The sequence below is a fragment of the Portunus trituberculatus genome, chromosome 22 (assembly GCF_017591435.1).
Source record: "Portunus trituberculatus isolate SZX2019 chromosome 22, ASM1759143v1, whole genome shotgun sequence".
In the NCBI taxonomy this organism is placed as follows: Eukaryota; Metazoa; Arthropoda; class Malacostraca; order Decapoda; family Portunidae; genus Portunus; species Portunus trituberculatus.
The window spans coordinates 331,749-351,433 of record NC_059276.1 but is presented as its reverse complement, the minus strand read 5'-3'; the positions used below and the strand labels follow the sequence as shown (position 1 = coordinate 351,433).

At 43.6% G+C, this 19,685-nt stretch overlaps 1 protein-coding gene across 16 annotated transcripts in view; it reads right to left on the bottom strand.

Moving 5' to 3' along the window:
* LOC123507349 (ankyrin repeat and zinc finger domain-containing protein 1-like) overlaps positions 1-19,685 on the bottom strand; it is a 360,722-nt gene that overhangs the window by 78,175 nt on the left and 262,862 nt on the right. For 14 of the 16 annotated variants that reach the window (XM_045260121.1, XM_045260118.1, XM_045260124.1 and 11 more), the window contains one exon: positions 10,633-10,774. In XM_045260121.1, coding sequence (XP_045116056.1) covers positions 10,633-10,774 — 142 coding nt within the window. Of the gene's footprint in view, positions 1-6,841; positions 7,752-10,632; positions 10,775-19,685 lie in introns of those variants that run through there. The other 2 variants (XM_045260133.1, XM_045260125.1) reach the window with 2 other exon arrangements.

The window sequence follows — 19,685 nt, the reverse complement described above, 5'->3', positions numbered from 1 at the left end:
ACTTGAGATCTCATTCTCACTTTCAGTGGTCTCTTTCCTTCTTCACTTTACATTCCCAATCTAAGCACTTCCTCCACTTCCTGCTCCAAGCCCTGTGTGCTGTCCTGAACCAACTTAATAACACCTTTTGCTAACTCACTCTTCTCTCTCTCTCTCTCTCTCTCTCTCTCTCTCACGAACATGCATGAAAAGAGGTGTATATGTTGATGTTTATGTGCTTGCATGTTACACGTGCTCGTATATATGTATGTTTTTACCTGATTGTATTTACCTAGTTGTATTGTATAGGGTTTGAGTGGGGCTCATAGTTTCCTGTCTCCATGTCCCCATTTATCAAATTTTTCCTTAAAGTTATGCACATTATGTGCTATAACAACTTCATTATTCAATGCATTTCACTTCTGGTTTAGACCTCCACATCTGAACCAATGTTATTAGACCACACTGGGAGCAATCATCATTTGGGCAGGTATCTACTGACTCCTCAAGTCTAATTTCAGTGTCTCTCTCTTCTTTGTAATCTTTAGCATTTATAAAATAAGTCTATCCATGGATGAAGAATCTACGTGCCTCTGTTAAGAGCAAATTCACATTACGTGACACTTGAAAGCTATGATCAAAATCTTACCAAAAGTTACAAAGACAGATGTGTATGTTTTTTTTTTTTTTTTTATTGTAACATATACTAATTACCAATATGTAATTACATATGCCTATATGCCACTATTCCCACACTCAGCACAAAAAATCAACCTGCACTCTATATATAGAGATCGTGCCTATAGAAGTTCCATGTCACCTCCGTGCACCAGGAACCACCAACCCAGCTGGCCAACCATACCTCAGATCCTTTCTGTGTTTGGCATGGTGTTCACCTGCACCTCTTCTCACTTCTTCCTGCCTTTGTTTTGTGCCTGCTTCTTTGCTGCTTCCATTTCTACTATTCCCTGAGTTGCCATGGTCGCTTAGAGTTGTTTTGGATGCAAGAAGTGGTTGCCGGGCAAGGCTTTAGAGCCGCATTCCTTGCGTCTTGTCGGCCTGCCAAGTGTTCAGCCGAAGACTGGTGTAGTGAGTGTTCCCACCTCTTCCTTCTCCAGTTCCAAGCGTATGTGAAGGATGCTGAGAAGCATTCTGTTAAGGAGAAGAAGCGGGCCAAGTCGTCTGATGGTTCCAGTGAGAAGCGTTCTCGCCGGCAGGAGCCGGCTTCTGAGGCCCCTTGGGCCAACAGGTTTGTCGCTGTAGAGGCTAATCTGGCTGCTATGAAAACTTCTATTGGCTAGTTGTCAGCGGTCTTGTTGCCCCTTGCCTCTGGTTCCTCGTTTTCAGGGTTTGCAGACAGCGGAGCTAGTGTGCGTCCGCCCCCGAGGTTGGTGCCAGGTGCAGCGGGGCCCAGTCTCCCCCTGGCTCAGACCCTTTGGTGGTGGCTGCTGGTAGTAAATGTAGTGGAGCAAATCTCAGTGTGTCCCCTCTCCCTGGTTTGGCTCCACGAGTGAGTGGGGGGCAGGCTCCCTCTGTTCCAAGCCCTGCCCCAGAGTTGGCGGTAAGGGGAGTGAGTTTGCGTGCGGCCCCGCTTTCTGCCCCGCTGCCGGAAGCGAGTGGCGTGCCTTTTCCCGCTGTTCCTGGCCCTTCCACGGAGTTTTTTGGGGCTCAGTGGAGTTAGTGTATGTGCGGCCCCTCTCCCTAGTCTGGCTCTTGGAGGAAGGGGGTCCAGTCCTCCACTGTCTCAAGCTCTTCCTCGGACTTTTCTGGCTTTGGGGATGTGAGCTTCAGTGCGGCCCTGCTCCCTAGCGTGGCCTCAGCAGTGAGTGTGGTGCAGACTCCTGCTGTGTCAGGTGCTTCCAGGGAGTTTTCAGGTCTTCGTGGAATGAGCTTGTGTGCTCCCCAGTGTGGCTCCGGGATTGGGTGGTTTGTAGGCTCCCGCAGATCCTGTTTCTTCCGTGGCCGGTCCTGAGGTCAGTGGATTGAGTCTATGCGCTGCTCCTCTCTCTGGTAAGGCTTCGGGGGTTTGTGGGGAGCCAGCTCCCGCCGGGCCAGTCTCCTCCTTGGGCCTTGTTGGTGGCAGAGAAATGGGATTTCATGCAGCACCACTCCCTGGTGGGTTGCCGGGTGATGGCAATTTTGCAGGCTCGGCGGGCGTCTTCCATGGGCCTGCCTCATGTTGATTGGCTGCATGGGTCAATGCCCTCGCAGGTCCAGCCCTGGCCAGCTGATGCGGGCGCGGACCCTGGTGGCGCAGTAGTTAGTCAGGCTGCTGCCACGGGCTGGCCTTAATTTTCTGAAGAGGTGAATGAGGTTTTTGATGACGTTACCTCGAGGGAGACTGGCATTCAGGATGAGGAGGGTGCGGCCTCCTTTCGTGAGCTTGTTACCTCAGTGAGAGAGTCCTTGGGTCTCCCCATGCCCTCTTCTCTTACCTCCACTCTTCAAACTGGGGTCGAGTGCACCTCTGGGACTTCATGGCCTGGCCCCACTCCGTTGGTGCTGCCTCATTCTCCTCTGGCTCTGGAGGTTTGCAGGGAACAGCTGGGCTGTTCCCTAGGGATCTCTAATCCAGCTTCTGCCAAGTTCGCCTTGTCCAGGAGGTGGGCTTCAAGGGCGGAGAGGTGGTATGCTCCAGAAGGAGCTTCCTGTGGGGCTCCTCCTCTCAGTGATGAGCTGCTTCATTTGGTGGAGAGTAAAGATCTCTCTGTGAGTCTTCCGTGTCGTATGGCTACTCAGTTAGAGGGTATTTTGAGTACTCTGGTTGATATCACTTCCTGGACAGATCAGGTTCTGGGGGCCTTTGCTGGCCTTTCCAGTGCTGCCTCCCAGAGGGGTTTGGACTGCCTGGGAGCTCTTGCCAGGGCAAATTTAGGTATTATGCAGCCCTGTGAAATGCTCCGTTTGAGGATGATGATGTTATGCAGGCAGGCTGTGGTGAGAAACCTTCCTAATACTTATGGTGATTGAGAAAGACGGCAGTTGATGTTTACCTCTGTTGGCCCCCCCTTTTTGATGGTCAGACTCTTGCAGCAGTGAAGCAGAGGGAGCTTAAGTCCTCGCAATGGTCACTTGTTTCCTCAGCTCGGGGCATCAGGGCTAAGGCCGCAAGAGACTGAAAAAACTTAGTCTGCATTCCTTAGAGAGACGTAGGTTAAGAGGAGATTTGATAGAAGTATTTAAGTGGTATAAGGGTTTTAACAAAGGGGACATGAATGTAGTTCTTAGGATTAGTAGCAGGGACAGAACCAGAAATAATGGGTTTAAACTTGAAAAATTCAGGTTTAGGAAGGAAATGGGAAGGAACTAGTTTTCAAACAGAGTGGTTGATGAGTGGAACAGTCTCAGTGGGCATGTAGTCAGGGTTGAGTCAATAGGAAGCTTTAAAAGAAGGTTAGATAAATTCATGGATGGGGAAGATAGATGGAATTAGTAGATTAAGTACACTGGGACTGCCTCGTATAGGCCTGGCGGCCTCTTGCAGCTTCCCTCCTTTCTTATGTTCTTATGGTGGGGCCGTTGGTTCTTGATGCCTTGCGCTGGTTGCACCTCCTTCGGTTCCGCCCCCTTCTGCTCCTAAGGTGAGCGGTTCCTTTCGCTCTCGTGGAATCTTCCGTGGCCGCTCAAGGGGCCATCAGGGCTCTCGCTAGGGACGCTGCGATGGTGCCACTGCTAGTTGGGGCTTGTCTGCAGCGGCACTGGTAGGAGTGGGAGAACATTGGGGCCTGCAAGTGGGTGAAGATCCTCGGTATGGTTACGGTCTCCTCTTCCTCAAGGATCCACCCCTCTCGATCACGCCTGTGGAGTTTCCAGCGTACAGGGAGGGCTCAGACTGTTATTCAGCTCTGGAGGCCACGGTTCCCAAGATGCTGATAAAGGGAGCTATAAAACCGGTGGTAGACCCTCAGGCCAGGTCCTATTCTCGTGTCTTCCTTGTGCCCAAGTCCACAGGGGGCTGGAGACCGATTTGTGACCTTTCAGTCTTAAATCGTTTCCTGGTGGTGACCACTTCTGTATGGAGACAGTTTCGTCAGTGCTGGAGTCAATGGCCAAGGGTGAGTGGATGGTGTCCTTGGACCTGTGGGACACTTACTATCAGATTCCTGTCCACCCTCGGTCAAGCAAGTACATGCGGTTCGTCTGGCAGGGCAGAGTTTACTAGTTTTGGACTCTGTGCTTTGGCCTTGCCACAGCTCCTCAGGTCTTTACCAAGGTGATGGCTCCCATGTCGGCTTGGACCCATCGCCTCAGCATACCCTTGTGTCATTATCTGAATGACTGCCTGATTTCCGGTCCTTCTTGGGCTTCATGCCTCAACAATGTCCGGTTTCTTCTGTTTCTGTGTTCTTGAGTGGGGATTCAGGTCAACTGGGCCAAATCCAATCTGTCTCCCAGCCAGAAGAAGCAGTTTTTGGGTATGGTTCTTGACACCATCAGAGCCCGAGTCTTCCCGTTGCCAGATCGGGTCAACCGGTTTCAGGCAGTTGCCTGACAGTTTCTGCTAGCCAAGGCTCCACCAGTGTCCCTCTGGAGGTCTTTGCTGGGACATCTTGCGTCCCTAGCATGGTTAATGCCAGGTGGGCTCCTGCGGATACGGGCTCTGCAGTGGTGCCTAAAGAGGCATTGGTGGGCTGCTTCCGATCGAGATTGAGGATGAGTGGCTCCAAGTCGTCAGTGTTTGCAAGACCTTGCTTGGTGGTTGGTTCCGGATCAGCTTATGAAAGGCGCCCTGTTTGTAGTGCCGCCCCTGGAACAAACCCTGTTCTCAGATGCTTCCCAGCTCGGGTGGGAAGCTCACCTGGGAGAGTCACTGGCTATGTGAGTCTGGTCTGTGGAGGAGCAGGGGCTTCACATAAATCATCTAGGGCTTTTGGCAGTCTTTCAGGCTCTCCAGAGTTTTCAGCAGGCCTTGTCGGGATTGGTGGTGTCTGTGATGTCCGACAACTCGACAGTGGTCGCCTATCTCAAGAAGTCCGGGGGCACCCGTTCCAAACCTCTGTCAGCCTTACCAGGGACAGTTCTCCAGTGGTGCGAGAGCTGGTCCATCTTTCTGTGCCCTGTTTTTGTTCCAGGACGCCGCAATGTAATTGCGGATATGCTCAGTTGGGAGTGTCGGTTCAGAGTGGACCATACATCCCAAAATTTGCAGGAAAGTTTTCCAGGTGTGGGGATCTTCTCTGGTAGATCAGTTTGCCACAGCACTGACTCGTCATCTGCCCCTGTATATTTCTCCTCTTCCGGATCAGGGAGCCTGGCGACAGAATGTGTTCTCTTTTTTGTGGAATGGTCTGGATCTGTACACCTTTCCAACGTTTGGTCTGATCCACTGTGTTCTGGTGAGGGTTTGCAAGTCGCAGGCTGTGCATATGACACTGGTGGCTCCTCATTGGTCTCAGAAAGACTGGTTTCCCCTGTTGTTCGACCTGCTCGTGGACAGTCCCCGGGTTCTTCCCATGTGACAGTCTCTTTTTCGACAACCTCACAGTCCCCTCTTCCACGGTTCTCCTTAAAAGCTCCATCTTCATGTGTGGCGACTCTCCAGCGTCTCTTCCGAGTGTGAGGTTTTCACGCAAGGCTGCTAAGTTCATGTCTCGACCAGTCAGGAAGTCCTCCGCCTCAGTTTACCAGGCAAAATGGAGAGTCCTTTGTGGTTGGTGTAAGTCGAGGGGTTTGGATCCGTGCTCTGCCTCTGTAGTGCAGCTGGCAGACTTTTTCCATTTTCCTTTTTGAGTCAAAGTGTCTGTCAGTGTCAGCAATTAGGGGTTACCGTTGTGCCCTAGCTCCTGTTCTGCATCAGTCAGGCATAGACCTTTCCACCGATCCAGACCTTTCTTCTCTGTTCCACTCCTTTGTGGTCTCTTGTCCACCTTGTTTGCTTCGGTTACCTGCCTGGGACCTTTCTCTGATCCTTCGATCCTTGTTACGTCCTCCTTATGAGCCCTTGTGGTCAGCCTAACGGAGGGATGTCTCGCTTAAGACCGTGTTTCTTCTGGCGCTCGCATCAGCTCGTCGGGTTAGTGGGCTTCACAGCCTGTCGGCTGAGGTGCGTCACTCCAAGGGTGGACGTCCATGACCTTCTCCCTTGCCCTGATTTCCTGGCTAAGACTCAGTGTCTGAGCCAGCATTCATTCGACGAATTCAAAATTCCTGCTCTTCTTGATTTTGTTGGGGAGGATGAGGTAGACCGCCTTCTTGGTCCAGTTCGGGCAGTCCATGAGTATCTTCGCAAGACTAGGGATTGTCGGCTGTCCTGCTCTTGGTTGTTGGTCACAGTTTCGGATCCCAGACGAGCTGTCCACCCTCATACCTTGTCTAAGTGGAATTGTCAGGTGATTCAGAGCGCCTATGTGAGTGTCTCAGAGGAGGAGTCGCGCATTCTGAAAGTGAACGCACAGGAGGTTCGGGCTATTGTGACCAGTGTTCTCTTTAGAAAAGTTAAGAGTCTGGACTTGGTCCTCAAGGCTGGCATGTGGAAGAGTATGACCACCTTTGCCTCCTTTTACCTAAGAGATGTTACTCATAGGTATTTAGATACTTTTCCCTTGGGTCAATAGTTTCAGCGCTGAGGGTTGTTCACTGATGCTAGTTTAATTTAATTTTGGTTTTTCCTTGTCTGCAACAAGATTTACGGATACGTTATTTTTCCCGTTTTTGGGTATTTTGGAGATTGTGTCTGCTATCTTCGGGGTTCTGTTACACCCTCCCACCTATACTTGGGAATCTGGCAAATGTAATTACATATGAGTAATTAGTATATGTAACAACAAAATAGTTTTTTAAAGTAAAAACATTTTTGTGAATATGCTTACCCATATGTAATTACATAGCTGATTCCTTCCTCCTCCCTCTGTGTTTCTGTCAATTTAGGCAGAAAGAATCTGAGGTATGGTTGACCAGCTGGGCTAGTGGCTCAAAATTCCTGCTCTTCTTGATTTTGTTGGGGAGGATGAGGTAGACCGCCTTCTTGGTCCAGTTCGGGCGGTCCATGAGTATCTTCGCAAGACTAGGGATTGTCGGCTGTCCTGCTCTTGGTTGTTGGTCACAGTTTCGGATCCCAGACGAGCTGTCCACCCTCATACCTTGTCTAAGTGGAATTGTCAGGTGATTCAGAGCGCCTATGTGAGTGTCTCAGAGGAGGAGTCGCGCCTTCTGAAAGTGAACGCACAGGAGGTTCGGGCTATTGTGACCAGTGTTCTCTTTAGAAAAGTTAAGAGTCTGGACTTGGTCCTCAAGGCTGGCATGTGGAAGAGTATGACCACCTTTGCCTCCTTTTACCTAAGAGATGTTACTCATAGGTATTTAGATACTTTTCCCTTGGATCAATAGTTTCAGCGCTGAGGGTTGTTCACTGATGCTAGTTTAATTTAATTTTGGTTTTTCCTTGTCAGCAACAAGATTTACGGATACGTTATTTTTCCCGTTTTTGGGTATTTTGGAGATTGTGTCTGCTATCTTCGGGGTTCTGTTACACCCTCCCACCTATACTTGGGAATCTGGCAAATGTAATTACATATGAGTAATTAGTATATGTAACAACAAAATAGTTTTTTAAAGTAAAAACATTTTTGTGAATATGCTTACCCATATGTAATTACATAGTACGAGGTTCCCTTCCTCCCTCCCCTCTGTGTTTCTGTCAATTTAGGCAGAAAGAATCTGAGGTATGGTTGACCAGCTGGGCTAGTGGTTCCCGGTGCGCATGTGCACGGAAGTGAAGTGGAACTTCTATAGGCACGATCTCTATATATAGAGGTGCAGGTTGATTTTCTGTGCTGAGTGTGGGAATAATGGCATATAGGCATATACAATTACATATGGGTAAGTGTATTCACAAAAAGTCTTTAATTTGAAAAACTATTTTTTATCATAATCAAGAAGAGTAGATTAGTTAACCATTCTTTAACCTTAACCATTTCCATTTCAGAAAGCAGCATCTACAAATAAAAACATTTTAATTATGGCTTAACAGATACGGAGTAACAATGAGAGTAACACAAGACTCTACTACTTCCTATCCAAGCTTGGCAAATTGTGCTGATTAACTTTAATCAAGCGACAAGACTATTAGAGAGAGAGAGAGAGAAGAGAAGAGAAGAGAAGAGAAAGAAAAGAAAAGAAAAGAAAAGAGAGAGAGAGAGAGAGAGAGAGAGAGAGAGAGAGAGAGAGAGAGAGAGAGAGAGAGAGAGAGAGAGAGAGAGAGAGAGAGAGAGAGAGATGGAGGCAGGAAAAAGAACCTGACATTACATTTTTCTAGATCTATCTTCCCCATCAGTTTTCTTTATGAATATAAATAAGATTATCACCCTGATCATGCATGGAGTACTTAGTACATACAGTCGGCGCCACGGGTATTGGCGCGATGTTTTTTTTTCATCTGTAGCACTAAAACAAGTGCAATACTAACATGTATGTAGAACCTACCAGCCTCTAATACTTTGTGGGGAGTCCTTTCCTTTTCCGACAGCTCTCAAGGTGTCGAAGAACAGATTCAGTCAGTCTTTGGAGCATTGAGGGTTCTAAGTTGTCCCAAATGTCCTTAATCTCCTTCACAAGCTTTTCCACAGTTGCTGTGTTATGTCCTCGTAGTCTTCGTTTTATTAGTCCCCACACATTTTCAATTGGATTGAAATCTGGACTATTACCAGGCCAATCGTTTATGTAATCCACTCCTACAAATTCAAGCCATTCTTTGATTAGTTTTGCTGTGTGTGCAGGGCACCATCCTGCATGAACACCTCACTCTTACAGGCATCAAAGCAGTCCTCAAGATTTTTTTTTTTTTTTTTTTTTTTACATTACAAGGGCACTGGCCAAGGGAAAACAAAGTGTTGGAAAAAAAAAATCCGCTGGTTGCCAGGCCCTGTTAAGAGGAAAGTAGGAGAAAGAGAAAACAAAAAATCTAAAAGGAGGGTCCAGTTAACGTAAGAGGTGTCTTGACACTCCTCTTTTGAAAGAGTTTAAGTCATAGGCAGGTGGAAATACAGACACAGGTAGAGAGTTCCAGAGTTTACCAGTGTAGGGAATGAAGGAGTGAAGATACTGGTTAACTCTTGCATTAGGAAGATGGACAGAATAGGGATGAGAAGAAGTAGAGAGTCTTGTGCAGCGAGGCCGCAGGAGGGGAAGGCATGCAGTTAGCAAGTTCAGAAGAGCAGACAGCATGAAAACAGCGGTAGAAGACAGATAAAGATGCAACATTGCGGCGGTGACTTAAAGAATCAAGACAGTCAGTTAGAGGAGAAGAGTTGATAAGACGAAAAGCTTTAGATTTCACCTTGTTTAGTAAAGCTGTGTGTGTGGATCCCCCCCAGACATGAGAGCCATACTCCATACACGGGCGGATAAGGCCCTGTACAGAGCAAGCAGCTGGGAGGAGAGAAAAATGGACGAAGACGCCACAGGACACCTAACTTCTTGGAAGCTGATTTAGCAAGAGTAGAGATGTGAAATTTCCAGTTTAGATTTTTAGTGAAGGATAGACCGAGTGTGTTTAATGTAGAGGAGAGGGAAGTTGAGTGTTATTGAAGAAGAGAGGATAGTTGTCTGGAAGGTTATGTCGAGTAGATAGTTGTAGAAATTGAGTTTTTGAGGCATTGAACAAAACCAGGTTTTCTCTGCCCCAATCAGAAACAAGTGAAAGATCAGAAGTTAGGCGTCCTATAGCATCTCGCCTTGAGTAATTTAATTGTTGTTGGGTCACACAACAGTTCCAAATATGATTCCTTGTTCACTGTTGTGTTTTTAGGTAATATAACCAGCTTGCCCACACCATAGTACCCAAATGCACCCCATACCATGACACTATCAGGATGCTTGACTGTCCCCTGTGTGTACTTGGGATGGTACGGGTCCGCACCCAGACGGAGCCTAACCTTACCTCCTCGGTTCCCAGTAACATTAAATGTAGCCTCATCGGTCCACAAAAGCTTCTTCCACTTTTCATTGTCCCAATTTAGATATTTCTTACAAAATTTAACACGATTGTGTTTCTGTTTCTCCATCAGAAGAGGTTTGCGTCGTGGTGCCCGATGCTCATAAGACAAATCGTCCTTGAGGCGGCGTTGTATTGTCCTAACAGACACATCTTGCAGGAGTTTTGGATTTTTTTCTTTCAATTCTTTAGCTGTTATCCTTGGTTCAGCTTCCACCTGTCCAGTCCTCTTGACTTGGAATGGGGGATAATCACCTCCCGCTGTCTTGCATTTCTTTGTCCATCTCTTGACACTGCGCAATGATACTCTGGTCTGGATTGATATATCCTTGTTAGACTTTCCTGCCTTATAAAGTGAGCTTATTGCTGCAATTTTCTCCCTTGTGAGCTCTGGGCCTCGTGGCATTATTACAAAAATCCCACAAAAAACACAGCACGTCAGAGCGGAAAGAAAACAATTGATGCGGTCACGACTAATCACAAAAAGCAACTGAGTTATTCTATAGGCAACTGAGATCTTTATTGTCTGTACGTGGATCTTAAGCTCAGCCTACTCTACCATGTGCTTTCGTGCCAATACCAGTGTCGGTTTTCTTAGGTGTAAAATGGGGGTCCTTAATAATTTGTCACGGGTATTGGCGCACATTTTTCGCGCCAATACCCGTGGCGCCGACTGTAAATAACAATTGTTTCATGATGCTTGCTGCATATCACAATCTTACCTTCTTATAATCATATCTATCTGGCCACTGTGCCATGAAGCGCCTGAAGGTATTACGACACTCTTTATCTGCAGCATCATCAAATGGGAGCCTCTTGGTCTCATCAGTAACACTTGGATTGCATCCCTGCTCAAGAAGCCACCTGGAAAGTAAAGAGAGTTGTTCTATTTAATAAAAAACATAAAACATAAGAAAATGCCATATTTCCTCATGCATTGATAGGTTGAGTTGTGAAGGTCAAATATTTAGACAAAATATTAAAGGTTAACATAAATACAAGGATCAAATTTCTTAGGAAAAAATTCAGGAATCCAAGCACAATTGGCAGTACCAGTAACAACTATTTAACTTTTAGAAATTAACAATTTACTTATGACTGCTAAAGAAGACAAATCTTTACTAGTCATCTAATAAGGACAAGATGTATTGTGCCTCAACCAGAAAAAAGTTCACAAATATATGAGAGACTGCTTGACATTTCAAATTGTTTTTTCAATGTTCTTTTTTGAGAATATGAGCATAGGCTTGGTCACCATATACATATAATTCATAGAATCAAAACACCCATTGATTGAAATATACAAGAAAAACCCATTACATTTCTTTCAATATTCAGTATATGTATACAGCACCACATATGCAGAGAGAGAGAGAGAGAGAGAGAGAGAGAGAGAGAGAGAGAGAGAGAGAGAGAGAGAGAGAGACCGAGACCTTCATAATATGTCATAAAAAAAATTATGTAGCAAATGTAGCTAAGGTCCACTGAGACAATGCTCTTTTACAGACCTGGAGTATATTAATCAGTGGTAGCTGATCCATGCTGTATTTTGGTCCATCCATCACAAGATCATATTCGTAACAAAATAATAATTGCAATAACATGTAATAATAATAATGAAAATAATAATATTAATAATAATAATAATAATAATAATAATAATCAATAATAATAATATTAATGTTCACACAGTATTGCATTATCCTAATGACATGAAAATATATCTTAGTAATTCATTACATTTAGCTACTATGGTATTTTTTATATCTTGCTTGAAACTGGGGTATAAATAAATATTTTTCATATTATTTGGTAATTGGTTCCGTAATTGGGTCCTATGAACTGTATACTCTGTTAGGCATGACTTGTTCATAATGGATGTTGAGAAGTGCATTTGAGTGTATTGTTGTGGTCTAGTACATGCAAATTACAGTTTATTGGAAACATATGTAATGCTCCACATACAAATACCAAGCAGTTTTAATAGTTTTAAGGACATGAAAAGAGGATAAGTATAATTGTAATGATGGCTGTGTGACCTGATACATATAAGCTTCTTTTGTTGGATAAAGAGACTGTCTATCTAGGTTTTAAAAGCTCCCCAATAAAGCACTGCAGTATAGAAAGATGGGGATAAACTAATGAAAGATAAATTTGTCTAAGATTTTCCCTATCAATGAAGTCTCTTACCCTGTATATTATACCCATTAATTTACTTAATTTTATTTTGAGATTATCTGTAAGAGGCTTCATTTTAAAGAATAGTCAAGTGTAATACCTAGAAATGTTGCTTCAATGACTTGTCTTAACATGTTCCTTGCAATACAACCCACCGGTGGGTCCTCAGTTACTATCCACTGTTGCGATGCAACCCACTGGTGGGTTGTGCTGTAATGATGCCTATATCCAAAATGATTTTCTGAAATAAGGAAGTTTCTATCTAAATAGTTAATAAATCTTGAAGCCATTATTTTTTCAACAGTTTTCACATTTATCACATTTTCATCTTACTCTTAATAGAAATTGGATTATATAGTAAAATTGCAATAAACAGTATGTGTGGGAGGGCACAATAAACACTGATTGATAAATAATATGAAGCTTACTTCTTTTTTAGTTTTATACAAGTTATTTGAAAAATAGTTCTCTTGTTTCCATATTTTCTTTCTAATACATGTGAAAAAAACTATATTATCTTGCATTATCTCCTTCAGAAGAACATAAAACTTCTATTGAAAAAGGTATCATAATTGGACTTTCCTTGACAAGCTTCAATGATTTTCTTATTGACTTTTTAATATTTTCCTGATATTATTTGCACAAATTGTAAAAAAAATAAACTGTCATTGGTGATCTTTTGAATTGCATATATAAATAAACATGAGTAAAGAAAAAAAAACAATAAATAAAAAATATCTGCCATAAAAAAACTGAAAAATATATTTTCTTTTCTAATATATGTAAAAAAAATATTATCTTGCATTTTTCCTTCAGAAGAATATAAAACATTTCTATAACAAATAATTCAAACTGAGACATCACAATTGGACTTTCCTTGATAAGCTTCAATAATTTTCATTATTGATATTTTCATAATTTCATAATTTTTCAGATATCATTATCATATCTTATCTTCTCTCCTTTCTGTTGAACTAAATTGACCATAAAATCATGTACCATTCATTTTCTAAATATGACAAACAAAGAGACAAATATATATAGACAAATTTAGGAAAGGAAAAATATGGTAAAGTATAGAGGCGCACTAAATATTGACAAATAAAGTATGTCTACTGGTGGGTCATACTGCAGAGAAGTCATAGATTTTCCACTGCTAGGCAAACACTTTGAGGTTGCCAGTTAATTTGAGTGTTCTCCAAGACAAAACTCTGCTCTTCTCGCTTCAATGGCTTGACCAGCACTGACATATGACAATTTACCAATTGCAGTGCAGGAGAGCTCACCATGCTGCTAACCGCAGGGAAACGTGTTAATACTATGTTATTCATGCTTACATTGATACTAAGTGTTTGTGTCATTAATGGACAAAAGATTATGAAATCAATTTTACCAATGTTTACTGTACTGTGAGTTTGTTTCATTTCATCAAATCAGCCACATGGTCCAATTCCTGATTCAATATTGTCTCCAAATCACTAATTTTTTCCACTTATAAATATAGTTGTATAATTTGCAAAGAGTAGAAATTTCAGTAAGTTAGTGCTTTGTGAAATGTCATTGATATATAAAAAAAAAAAAAAAAAAAAAAAAAAAAAAAAAAAAAAATTGGGTCAAGAACAGAACCGTGTTGCACACCATGAGTGATATTTTTGTATGATGATGATGACGTGTTGTTGTAAACCATATATTGTTGTCTATTGCTTAACAAGTATCTCCTGCACCAGTTGTTTGCTGTTCCCCAAACCCCATATACTTCGTTTTTCTCATAGACTTGTATGAGAAATGTTAAATCGCAAAAGGTAGTACTTAAATATTACTTATTGTCAGTGGTGACATAAATGTGTTGGTAAAGCTTGTAAATTGCTAATTCTGTACTGTAATGAGGTCTAAATCCAAATAAATTTTCTGAAATAAGGAAGTTTCTATCTAAATAGTTAATAAATCTTGAAGCCATTATTTTTTCAAAAACTTTGCTAAAACATGGTAGAACTGATACAGGTCTGTAATTGTGAAGTGATTTATCACCCTTTTTGTAAATAGGAACAACTTTGGCAATCTGTAGCCATTTTGGAAGCACTTCTTCAAAAGATTTGTTAATTATATGATGCAAGTAAGGTGAAATAATGTGGCTTCATTTTTTTTATTATTTTTGTCTACTAGGTCATATAGCCTGGGAAAGTAATTTCAAAGTTTTTTATTACCACCTCTATCTCTTGTGTTCTTGTTAGTTCTATAAAAAATTGAAATGATGTGGGGTTAGGTAAGTAGTCATGAAACGATATGGGTGGAAAGTCAGTGTTTAGGGTTAAGTTACTATCAATATTACAAAAGTAATTGTCTAATGATTCGGATATCTCTTTGCTTGTTAATAGTGTTTTGTCTGGAAAGGTAATGGAGGTTGGAAGTTGATGAGTGTTTTTTCCCATATTGTTATTGATAATTTTCCATGTCTTTTTACCATTGTCTGCACATTCTTTTAATTTAGATTTTGGGTATTTTCTTTTATTGCTCTTATCATATACATTAAGGTGTTCCTATATCTTCTAAATTGAGCTCCATAGGTTATCAGCCACTTTGCACATAATCTTTGTAATCTGTTACGCTCTATGATAAGAGTCTTTTATACCTGTTGTTATATAGGGTTTGTTTACATGTTTTCTTTTACGATGTATTTTTTAACAGGAAAATGTTTATTATATAAGAGTTGGAAGTGTGTCAAATAATCATCAAAATCTTCATCAACTCCTGTATTCATTCCTATGTTTTCCAAGTTAGACTGACCTAAGTCTGTTATGAAATTATATATGTAAAAATTTGTTTGGAAAGAAAATATTTGAATATACTGAATTCTTATACGGCAAAAGAAATTAACTGAAAAAAGGAAAATGGTCACTGATATTTGTGTATAACATTCCACTAATTATATAATTGTACAAGTCGTTTGTCCATAAATGATCAATGATTGTTGCTGATGTCTTTGTAACTCTAGTGGGTTTATTGATGACACAACAGTACATGTGATAATAAAATATGTTTGAGAAGTCTTGATCATATTTGCTGGTTGCAAGGATATTAATGCTGAAGTCACACATTATGTAACAAAAGCATTTTACCTTGGACACAAATTCTAAGATATCCTGTAATGTTACAAGAAATTCATTAATGCTTAAACTAGGTGGTATGTATACAATATAAATTATGAATATATGTAGCTTAGAAACAAAGGTTCCAAACGTTGAAGCTATAAAGTATTTTCTTGTGTAACACTGCTTTCATATGACTTATCAAGTATATAACGAGGCCTCCAACATGTGTGTTCTTATTCTTAAAATGTATATTGTATCCATTCATGTTATAGTGTAGAGATATTGTCCTTTAAGAGAGAGAGAGAGAGAGAGAGAGAGAGAGAGAGAGAGAGAGAGAGAGAGAGAGAGAGAGAGAGAGAGAGAGAGAGAGAGAGAGAGAGAGAGAGAGAGAGATAACCACCAACAAGTCTGATCCTCAGCTACCACATCTCACCCAACAGTGTGACCAGACCCTGGACTGCCTGACGGTCAGTGAGGATGCAGTGGTGAGGCACCTGCATAGTATTAACACCAAAGAGGCACCTGGTCCTGACAGCAGGGAGGCAGTGGTGTAGTGTATAGGTGGTGAGTGTGGGATTGGGCAGATGTCCATGCGTAGGTTCAAATTCTACCATGTGCTGTCTTGAAACTATGTCATTTGTCGAGTGGTTTAAAGTTACCTAAATATCACCATGATACCCAGGTTCTAGGTAGTTACACCAAAGATGTGTTTGGGTGTTAATATGGGTACCACTATAAATCAAATTACCTGTGCTGATAATGTGTGGAAGCTGAACAGCTCTTCTCATACTCTTCAAGTAGCCCTACAGGTGCTATAGGCTAAAAAAAAAAAAAAAACTTTTCCTGCTGAAACACTGCATTGAGGAGCTGACAAGGCCCCTCAAAAGCATCTTTCAGTAGTGTTTGCACATTAGCACCTGGCCAAGTGAATGGAAGGAAGCTCAGATCACATTTGTACACAAAGGACATGATAAAGGGGACCCTATCAACTACTGCACCATCTCCCTCCAGTCAGCTGTCAGCAAAATCCTGGAGAGGATTATTGCTAAGCAGCTAACCTCTTACCTGGAGGAGAACCATTTAATCTCCACATGGCAACACAGGTTCAAGTAAGGACACTATGCCTCCGACATGCTCCTCCTAGTCATTAAAGCCTGGCATGATGCTCTCGATGCTAGCTATCCCTGCCACATCATCACCCTTGACATTGCTGGGGCATTTGACCATGTGTGGCACAAAGGACTTCATGCCAAGCTTGAGCAGCTCAGCATCACAGGACAGTTGCTAGAGCTATTCTCAAGCTACCTGCAAGGCCAGAATTTGTGAGTGGTGGTGAGTGGGTGCACCTTGGCCATGCACCTGGTGGAGGCCTCCATTCCACAGGGCTCAATCTTGGGCCCTATCCTGTGGAACGTGTACTTCAATGACCTCCTTCAGAGCCTCTCGTTAGCACCGACCTAAGTGGATGATGCCACTCTCTCACACAGCTACAACAGAGAGGAGGCAATGAATATGACTGATGCCACCAAACACCACCTTGGTGACATCATGGCCTGAGGCAATCAGTAGCAAGTCAAGTTTGCTGCTGAAAAGACCCAGACCTTGGTCATCACACGTTCATGGGAGGATGCTAGATGGATGAAAGGTCTGCTAAAGTTTTGAGAAGACATCCTTACCATCACGGACTCTATCAACATCCTTGGGGTGGAGGTGGACTCCAAACTTTTCTTCCCCCATCACCTGGAGAATGTGGCACGCAAAACCTCCACGAGGGTGACACTCCTGCATTGAGTGAGACACATACTTGACTGCAAGGGCGTCATGACACTGTACAAAGTGCAGGTGAAGCTCATCATGGAGTAGTCCCCTTACATGGATGTGCAGTAACCAGTCCTATCTCTCCCTACCAGACAAGGTACAACGACGAGCTGAGCACCTCATCTTGGGTGCCAGTGACCAAGAACAGGAGCTCTACAAAATGCAATAGCAGCAGTGGCAGCGGATGCAACAGAAGCAGCGGCGACCATGCCTACACACCCATCCAGGCGCTCCCATCCACGAGCAGGACAGTCTGGAGCACCAAAGGTGGGTGGCAGCTCTCAGTGTTGCGCATAGCACAACTGCAGCAAACACCTCATCTCACAGAGCTTTGGGTTCTCTGGAAGAGGAGTGAGCTCACTACGAGAACAGTAGTGTCCAACATCTTTTTTTGAGGTGCCGAAGTGCCCTTCAGTGAGATGCCAGTGTGCTTTCTCCTACGACACTGTGGTGCTGTGAAATGTCTTCACCTCTATAGAGAACATCACCAGAATGTCTATCCAGCAGGTGAAGTGTGCCATCCATGCCTGGCTTTGTACACACCCACCTGATAGTGAGCGGGGTAATGAATAAATTGCCTAGCCATGACAGTGCTTAGTTGTAGTATATGTGTGTGAATGAGCAGTTAGTTGGTTCTGTCTTTCAGTATGACTGCTGTTCGAGCGAATGATGTTAACACTGTTGGATCGTGTTTGGATGAGTGCTTCACTGATATGTATAAAAATTGTGTCTGAAGCTTTGAATCGTACCTGTAAAGTTGTTCTGTGAGTTGGGAGTGGACAGAAGGAATAAACTGGGCAAAGGCAACAGTCGTGTTCCTATACCAAGTTGCTTCTACAGGCTATCTAGGCCTGTCAGTTTGTTGTCATGGCATCCAAAGACTCTCATGAAGATAGCTAGATAATGGACCTTTGCCTCATACCTGAATTCGACGGAGTATCACAGCCAGTAGAGGAATGGTTGGAAAAGCTGGAGCTGGTGTGTACTCTACTAGGAATCACAGAGCTCCACACTGTTGTGCCTCTTCGACTCATCGCAGGTGCTTTCTCCGTCTACCAGCAACTAGATAGCAAAGACAAGATAAATTTCAAACAAATAAAAGCTGCGCTGATCTCTGCCTTCGCTGTGGACAAGTTTGTCACCTACGATCAGTTTGTCACCTGCCGGCTTCGATATGGAGAGTCGGTCGATGTGTATTTGGCTGACCTGCGCCGCCTAGCCGCCTTCTTTGGAGGAATTCTAGATGCTGGCCTAGGCTGTGCATTTGTGGCCGGTCTACCTGCATCAGTCAGCTGCATCCTGAGAGCCAGCTCACGTCTGTAGAACTTGAACATCACAGAAATTTTGAACCGACCCTGTGCTGTCCTAGCAGAAGAAGAAATCGGCGCAGGAGCAACAGTAGCCTCCCACAGATCAAGTCAACGATGGTGCACAACAGCCCCGGTGGCGGCTGAGGTAGTGTGCTGCAAGCCTAGACAACTGAACCACTATGCTCATGATTGCCGGGTCAGTAGCAGTGGATGCCTGGGAAGCCGAAGCAACGTGCGCTGCTTTGGTTGTGGGCAGCCTGGTCATATTGCTTCCTTGTGCCCGGGAAACGCTACAGGGGAGGTGGTTCAGGCGCCAGCCACTTCTCTGGACTATCAGTAACAAGTGCCCTACTGATTGTTAAACTGTTTGTTGACGGAGTGAAATGTGATGTCCTGGTTGATACCGGTTGCACCAAGTGTATTGTGTACGCCCCCATGTGCTCACAGTGGAGGAAAGCCAGTGTGAGCATAACAACAATAAGTGGTGACCGTTTTGAGTGTGTAGGGACAGGCCAGGTGAAAATTAAGTTGCTGTCAGGAACACATGTATCAGTGAGTGCACTCGTGATGCAAGACAGGCTGCTTGGTTTCGACTTTGTCATGGTTATGAGCGGCATAAGTGTTCTGGGTGGTGTGACAATGTGTTCCCTGGACAATGTTAAATTTGGTGTCAAGGAATCGGAAGTGGTGTCGGTGGCAGGAAGTGCTTTGTCAACAAATACTGAAGAAAGGGACTTTACAGTAACTTATGATAACAAAGCTAACAAATGGACTATGCTGTGGAAGTGGTACAGTGGAGTGGGGCCACAGCATCTGCATAATACAGTTCCAGAGTATAGAGTATCACGAGATGTTCGGCAGGAATACGAAAATGAATTGTGTCGGTGGATCGAAGATGGTTGGCTGATCCCATACGAAGAGAGTTTTCACGGGCCAGTGAGAGGAACTATTCCCCTGATGGCTATTGTACAGCAGAATAAGAAAAAAGTTCGCCCTGTGTTAGACTTTCGTGAACTTAATTCTCACCTTGACGCGCACACAGGTGAAGCAGATGTTGCGCAGAGAAGATTCGAGAGTGGTGCAGGCAAGGATAGAGAGTAGCTCTCGTGGATTTGCGAAAAGCCAACCTGCAAATCCATGTGCACCAATCGCTGTGGTCGTGCCAGACAGTGATGTTTCGAAGATAGAGGTATTGCCTGACAAGGATGGGATTCGGTCTTAGCATAGCACCTCTCATCCTGAAGAAGATTCCAAGCACTGTGTTAAGTTGGGACGAGAGAATTAACACTGCTGTCACGCCGTATCTGGACAACATGCTGGTGAATGAAGATATAGCTTCTGTAGCAGACGTTGTACGTCACTTGTCCTGTTATGGCCTGA